Raw genomic sequence first — 8407 nt, forward strand, 5'->3', positions numbered from 1 at the left:
ATAGCAGATGACGGTTTTGAACTACTAATTTTTCAGTTAGCATCATGAAAGATTGTGCACTACAGGACCAATATGAAATCACATTTTTTAAGTATTTCTTATTCCCAATACCATACTGGCAATGTAAATTATTACCACTTAACCACTGAGTAAGTTTAGAAATGATTTATATATTTATTTTAGAAAATCTTTTACATGTCCTTATTTTATCTAGGATTTTGCAGAATTAAAAATGTTTGCTCTAGTATTTTTAGCTCAAACGTCTTAATGCTGATTTCAGCAAATTGGAGCCATTTCCCATAGTATATTTGCTTAGCCTCGTAGATGGTAAGGAAATATTTTTATATTTTCCAGATGTTAATTAACTTCCCAGATACATATACATAGCAATAATGACTGAGTGCAGAGACATTTTCAATATTTAGATGGTGAATGAAATCTATTTTAGTGAACCAGAGTCTGTGGAATTGACCAGAATTTTATTTCAAAGGAAATCTTCTTGATTTCCTCCTTTGCTATACTTGTCTTGATCCATAAATTGTAAATAGGCAATTTCTTCTCAACATGTAAGAAATCAGACTTTGCATTTCTATTAGAATTAAGAAACTGGAGATAAAGAACAGATAAAGAAAGCAGAGAGCATTAAGGAAATAGGAGATTCTCTCAAAATGCTGATTGCACTGGAAATCAAGTTCTCAGATCTCAAAATAGAAAGCAATGTCTTCCTCAGGTCCTACTTTTAGAAGAAACAAAAGGATATAAGTGAAGTGCAAGAATTTCATTAAAAACAAAAAAGAGAAAGAAAAAAAGGATCAAGAGAGAAAGGAAAGGAAGAGGCCAGGAAGCCAGGAGAGGGAACACTGGGGACCTGCTTCTGTAAGGTCACAGCCAGCCTGAACCCCTATTCTCTAGATGAGCCCTCATGAGATGGAATCAGCGACAACTTACAACTACAGTCCCTCCAAGGGAAACACTGCCAGTGTCACCATGGCTTTTGTTGCTACGTGTCACAGAATTGGTTTCCTTTGTACAGTAGAATAAAATAGTGCTGCTCCTGCATCATCCTCACAATCATTACTAGAGTTGAACCCCATCATTGTGTTAACCTGTCTTCTTGTGTTAACCTGTCTTATTGTGTTAACCCACTTTGTTGAGAGTAGTGTGGAGTCAGTTCCTTTTCCACAAGCATACTTCCATGAAGTGAGTGATACTGAAACTCACTCAGTTCCATCTCTCCGGCATGCCAAAAGTCTCCTCCATCAGAGAAAAAACAATGAAGCAGGAAAGCAAACGAGTTTCCAAAAGTTTCCTTTTTGTAAGTGGGACTAAGACAAATAGAGTTGGTTCTTCATTTACTAGAAATTATAATAATTTCGATTATCTCATGCCTCCAAGCATTCTATCCAGGATTGGGCTCCTTTAATTTAAAAATGCAAGTTCTCTCACAGTGGGACAAAAATAATGGTCTATAGTACAATTTTAACATTTGTATCTGTTTATTTTTCTTTGAGTGAACATTTCTATTCATCATTAGCGCTAAAGAAAACTAACATTCATGGAACTAAAAGGAAACAAAAAGACAATCACAACTTCATTGACGACCGAATCAGTGCTTGGTAATTTTTATGGATGTGAGTACTGGAGGATTAAACCAGCAAAAGGGAGCATAAAAGAGGAAGGGAGCATAGCAGGCATTGGTCTGAGATGGCACATTTTAATAATAATTAATCATGGTACTTAACACTTGCAAAGAGCTGCAAAATGCTCCAGACATGAATTGATTCATCACTCCCAGCCTCTAAAATATTCTGTAAATATCACCTAATTAAACCTAGTTTCTGTCTTTTCAGGTGCCAGCAAGGACCTTTTTTTTTTAACTCTTAGCTATTCCCTCAATAAATTGACCCTCCAATACTTAACAGTCAGTGAATAATTGAAGAATAGTCATGTGCAACCTGAAACTTTACTTTCATTCTCTACTTCCTCATCCTTTCCTCACCAAAATAGAACCATTAAAAAAAAAAATAAAAATCCAAAGTTCATAAAGGCCTATGGTCAAGACCATTTTTGCGATTTTTTCCCTATAACCCTGATAGACTAGATTTGGCACTAAAATAAATTGTTTACTAGTTTACCTAAATGCTATTCTATATAAAAATTAGTTGTGGGAATAATCTAGGCTATAGCAGAACAAGGAACGAGTTACAGAGTAGCTTCTCAAGAAATGGCAACATGCCACAGCAATGGCCGGGCAGGGTGGTCATGGGTAGCAACATGGAGTAGCACAAGGACTTTACATGACAAAGCATGTTGAACAGTAAGGTCGTTAACTGTTGTTTGTATGATTTAACAACTGATACACAGTGGGAAAAATAAATCCCAAGAAGGCAGGAGCGCTGGTGAAATTTCATACAGGCATCATCTCTTTTCCACTTCTAACCGTTGGCACTTGGAAAGGATAATAGTATGGAGAGACACATTTTTGGCTTATAAAATATAAATTTGAATATACAAATATACATTATGAAGTATGATAGTATACAAATTGATGTAAAAATATGCTTTGCTTTCCCTGCTTAATGACTTTAAACAGCACAAATTTTTTGTGTTGTTGGATATTGAAGCATCAACCTTTTGGCTCTGTCTCAACGGTGCTTTCACAGTACATGTTATTACAGTGTTGAAGTTGATATCTTACAGCTCAGATAGCCTTATGAAATATTTAGAATAAATATTTAGAGATAACTAAACATATAAATCATTTTACCAACATGTTTAGTTGCATTATTTAGACTAGTAGGTCAAGATTCATTAATTGGTCCATTTTTAATGAAGTGTTTGAGATAGTCAAGTAATCCTAATGGGGAGGATATTCATAGTATCTTCATTGTTAATTAGGTCCTTGAAGTGAGGCATTAGCTGTATAAAGTACTGTAGGAAGGTGGTATGTCAGGAAGAGACACCTTTCCTTCTGTCAGGCTCATCTGTAACTATGGTAAGATACTTGTACCAGATACAATTACTTGAGTCAGTGTTTGACAATCAAGCACTATTTAAAGTGGTAGAACTGTTCAAGTTCAAGAAGAGGCTATGGAGTCAAAAACCTTGCCTCCTCTAGCCACCTCCCAAGGATTGTGGAAGTTACTCACAGTTCAAGAATTCTGGGCAGCCGTCTTAAAGGATCATTTCCCCTTTCTTAGGTCACAGCTATTATGTCACTGGCCTTCATTTTAATTCCAGTTAAATTATAAAGTGCAGTATGTAGTGTTGAACCTTCAGAAAGAATGAACACAACCACCCTTCAGAGAGTCTAAGCTCAAATCATTGGCAAAGATCAGGATTCTTATCTGAAAGTGTACAGGAACTTGATCGTTGTCCTTTTCATTGTCCTCAATATCACTATCATTATCGTCAGCATTGACATTAGCATCATCAGCATCACATTTGTGTTATTATCACGTCAAATGATGTGGCAAAATTAAAAGAGAAACTGAAAAAAAAAATCAAGACACCGTCCAGTTTGGGTGCGTAAATATTATCCTGTGTTTCTTGGCCCATTTTGCAAATACTTTCTTTTCAGTGATAAATCTATGCCCCCCATACGGGGCATGTTCGTGAAGAAAATATTCATCACACTCATCTCTTCCTTGTTCATAATAATGGTAGGGGACTTTTCTATACCCTTCCATCCTAGAAAAGAAACAAAAAGAAAAGTCAGAAATGAAGAATGAAGTACTCATTTACAAGAATCCATTACTTGCCTTGTAAACCCACACAGGATTCTTGTCTGTGAACTCTGTTAAAAACTATTAATGTATGAAAGCTTTTTAGGAAGATGTACCAGGCTCTCAGTGCTTTAATAGATCAAGTAAGATTCATATATCACACCAATTACAATCAACATGTGGCTATCTTTGGAGGGTGGAAATGTTATATAACGGAAACAAACTCTGGAGAGCCTGATGGTTTTGCAGATTTTAGGGAAAAAATCGTGTGCCATTTCAGAGGATGACATTTTGTTTATCATATCCGGGTGGCATAGTGATTAAGTGTTGGCCTGCTGATTGAAGAGTCAGTAACTTGAATGCACCAGCTTCTTTGGGGGATAAAGATGAGGCAGTTTGCTTCTATTAAGATCTAATGTCTCATAACACAGAGGGTCACCAAGAGTCAAAATTGACTTGAAGGCAGAGGGTGTGGTCTGTTTGGTTCTGTGTTCCATTATTCTTATAGGTAGGGTAGAGATATTTCATCACTGTTTGAAGATTGTGGTTGAGAGTTAGCATTTTGACATTTTCATAAAAATGCTGCCTGAAATAGATTGTACCAATTGTTGGTAGGAAAATCTATTCCATTATACTGATAAAGAGCAGAGGGCTTGTTTTATTATCTAATTAAAAACTATCCTACCAGGGAGGATATACTTTGGACAAACACACTCTATAAAATAAGGGTTAGACAGGTTGTCTTCTTATTAGTAAAATAGAACTTCCAGAAATTTGGTTTAATCTGTCAGTTTCTATGAGGCTCTGGACATTTTACCCTTTGCAGATGAGTAGATAACCACCTATCAAGGCATTAAATGAGCAGCAGTGACCACACAGCTTTGCAAATGAATAACCACTAAATGTTTCCTGTCTTCCCAATCCAGCAGTCCCTAGTATGCCACTGATTAAGGGAAAAAAAATATTCCTTGTGACATTTGGTATTAGACTGTGGTAAATATTTTTCTTTTTATCACCCCTTAAAGTAACAACTTGATACACTGACAATAATATGTCAGGTTGGGAAAGAACCCAGGGAAATAATTGTTGCTTTATCTGTTTTTCTCCGATTTATGGTGTTAAAATGAATTGTGATATTTTGACACGATCTCAGAATTGGAGATGCATAAAAATAATTTCCTGTGATCTTACTTGCAGTAGGTGTCATTTATCATCCCGTAGACGTGGATGCCATAACAGGCATCCATGGCCAGAATGAAGGTGAACCATCCCGTGCTGAGATAAGAGCCAGACTGGACTCTGTGGGGGGGGAGGAGGAGAAAAACAACAACAACCAACAAACAAAACGAAACAACACAGATAACACAGACAGAGCAACAATAAAACACAGTGAGAAATGAGCACCATTTTATAAAAAAACCCAAACCAAACATAGCACTTGTTATCAGGATAAAAAGCATAAAGAAACTTGACAATCTGTCAAAGACACACATTTATTTTGAATTATCTCTGAACAATTTATAGGAATGTTCTCAGTCTTGCTACCTTAAGCCTTGAAGCGATGTTGTATGGTAGAGAAACCATATGGCAGATATCTGAAGTAAAATAATCCTACTCCCTTCAGGTGAAAATAATTTATTTGATTTTCCATAAGACACAAATTACTCCTGTGTATCAGAGGACAGATTTTTAAAAAGATGCTTGGAGCCTTGATGGGAACGGAATGATAATGGTATTATCTTGCTTACGTGGACATATCATCTTCTCCAAGACTCATTGGATTCCTAGGTATAAATTGGATGCAGCATAGCTGAATTTCTTGGTCTTTCAAAGCAACTGGAAAGTTTTCCTTTACTAATTTTCAGCCATTGTGAAACAAGATTATTTTTTCCTTTGTAAGACTTATGTTACCTTCCTCTTCAACTATTTTTCATGACTATGCACAAATCACTGTTCTAGATACAAGATATACAGTGAAGACCAGAGAATTGGGTTTGAAAGGGGCTTTATTATTTAAGCCAATCAGAGATTCTGACTTTGATAAAGTACGCCAAAACCTAGGAACAAAAAAAAGGAGAGAAGAGTTGAATCACCTGAGGGAAAATAATTCCAGGCAGAGCAGAAAAGACAAGGAAAAATAAAAATTGCAAAAGTGTGATTGGTACATACAAGGGGAGAGCAGTAGATAGAGGAAAGGTGGTGATTTTAACTAGAGCACAGAATAGAAGGCTTTGCCAGGTTCCAGATGCTCATGGAATATCTCAATGAAAAGTTGGATTCCTTAATGTCTTTAGCCAATGCGCCCAATCCATCCAAGCCTCAACAACTGTCTATCTATCTCTTCAAAATTCCCTCTCACTGGAGTATTCTTTATTTGCGGGTTATTTGACAACTATGAGAGGGGGGGGATGCTAAAAAGACTACATTTTCTTCTTTCCATTTTGATTTATTGGATATTAGCACCTAGCCAGCACTTTCCCTACAGTCTCACTTTGAGCCACTGATGCCCATTCTGCATAAGAAAACTTTATCACATTTCTCATAACTGAATCCTTTTCACCCTACTTGATTTATCTTGTGGCAGGAAGACAGACACCTGCTAATTAGCACAAAAGCTCTTTCCAGGGAGCTGTGTTGCATTTAATTCAGACTGGGGAGGCTCATATTGCTCATGTGCCCTGTCCTACAAATAGCACTTAATTAGATAGTTGCATTCTTCCCCCCGACACCTCTCCAATATTTGTGATGAGAAATCACATGAGGTTCCCTATGCACAGTACATGCTGGGGCTACCAGTGTGGTCTCTTTTCCAAACACCCAGAGTTAATGTCCACATTATGATACTTGCAGTGGAATCATTGAAATTGCTAGATTGACCCAGAAATTCTTCTGAATAAATACCCTTGTGATTTGGGTACCCAAGGGAGTCTCACTGACCTGGATAATATAGGCTTAGAGAATTCTTGTAATTACTTTGTTACCATACTCTCCTATGCTGTTGTGTGTGCATTCTGGAAGTGAGGAATTCTAAACTATATCCAAGTAGACCCTTTAAGGCTCAATAAGAACAACAATAATTTGAACTGATGTACGTAAAGTTGTTTATGCTTTTCAGTGGGACGGGACCTAACGGTAACTATTTAATGCCTTTAAACATTTTTTAAAAGGTCTCTTCTGGGTCCATATATGTCTTATAATTTGTCATTCATGCATGCCAGCTGGCCACCAGCCATAGACCTTCTTATACCGTCTATGTTTGAGGATCGATAAAAACAATTATTTTCATCTACAAGTAAACAACCAAGGTTCCCATAAAGATAAGAGAATTTAAGTCCCCAATTCTGTTCAATAAGAAAGCTTGAATTAATGCAGCAGAATAATGAGCCATGCAGGGGGAAAGAAAGGCTGGAGCATTGAAAGGAAGTTATCAATCATTTGTTTCCACTGGCCCGACTGCATCCCACTGCTCCTTGGTAATCAAGATATTTACAACTTGGAAACTACTTAAATTTACTTGCTTATCTTTTGGAAAAATGATGCTGTCAACACCTTGATATAGCACATGCTTGAAGGCACATAATTTAAAATATGATCTTTCATCTCCTTTATTAAGAATAAAATATTAGTTGCCTTGTCCCTTGGTGTTTGCCTCTGTTACTTGATGCCTCAAGGCCATTGCCCAGCCATACGGGTTCCATATCTGTCAGACTATCTTTGATTTTGTTAATATCAATATTTTTGACTGTTGGCATCTTTAATTTGCCTGCATTCCTGCTTCTGATCATACCCTCTGATCACGCCTCATTCCTGGAAACATGTTCTCTAAGAAGCATTTCTCTCCTATGTGTCTGGCAACTTAAAACCTTCCAGGAAGTGGAATTTGTCTCATGTAAAAGTTCAAGGGAAAGAGTTAAGGAATCAAGATGCATATTTTTTAAAAAAACCTTGATTACACGAAATTTATTGTCTACTTGCCAGATTCTCTGTGACTTATTGAACACATTTAGTTCATTCTGAACCCAAGGAGCTTGTATTCTCGGGGCAAAGTATTGCGCTTTCCATAAACCACTTACTCTTGGCAAGACTGACACTTTGGACCTGATAATCCTTTATTGTGAAGGCTATTTTTGTGTATTATAGGATGTTTAGCAGCTTCTTTGGCCTCTACCTGCCAGGGAAACCCTAATTGCAACAAGTCAAAATAACTCCAGACATTTTCAGATTGCCCATAGTGGAAAAATCACTCTTGACACACAATGAGAGCCACTGCTGTAGGAAAACAATCACATGAAGCCAGAGCGTCCATGTAGACCTGCTGCTGTACATATGCTTATATGAATATGCATTATATGAAAGTATATTTATACATATAAATTGCATGATAAAAACTATAAAGTTTAGAAGTTAATCACTCTATTAGAATATAATAGTGCTTCTCAAAATTTAACGTACCTAAGAATAATAGCCTCTGAACCCCAAAACTTAGAGGAGCGTGGTGGGGATGAGGACATAGCATTCTTCTCAAGCAGGTTCAGGAAATGTGTATGGCTCATGTGTGGAACAGTGTAAGGAATAAAAAGATACCCAAAATGAGTCCATTTCCAGTATCAGGGATTTCTAAGAATGGGACAAAGAATTGTGGGGAAGGAGAGGGTCAATAAACTGTATGAAGGGGGATAGAA

At 36.9% G+C, this 8407-nt stretch overlaps 1 protein-coding gene across 1 annotated transcript in view; it reads right to left on the minus strand.

The window, feature by feature from the left end:
• Window positions 1-3503: 3503 nt before the first annotated feature.
• The window catches only part of LOC102861336 (alpha-N-acetylgalactosaminide alpha-2,6-sialyltransferase 3-like), a 953952-nt gene continuing 949048 nt past the window's right edge, over window positions 3504-8407 (minus strand). Inside the window, exon 4 of the mRNA XM_006888598.1 lies at window positions 3504-3690. Coding sequence (XP_006888660.1) covers window positions 3504-3690 — 187 coding nt within the window. The remainder of the gene's footprint in view (window positions 3691-8407) is intronic.

The sequence above is a fragment of the Elephantulus edwardii genome, unplaced genomic scaffold (assembly GCF_000299155.1).
Source record: "Elephantulus edwardii isolate Elephantulus edwardi_28Jun2011 unplaced genomic scaffold, EleEdw1.0 scaffold00069, whole genome shotgun sequence".
Lineage (NCBI taxonomy): Eukaryota > Metazoa > Chordata > Mammalia > Macroscelidea > Macroscelididae > Elephantulus > Elephantulus edwardii.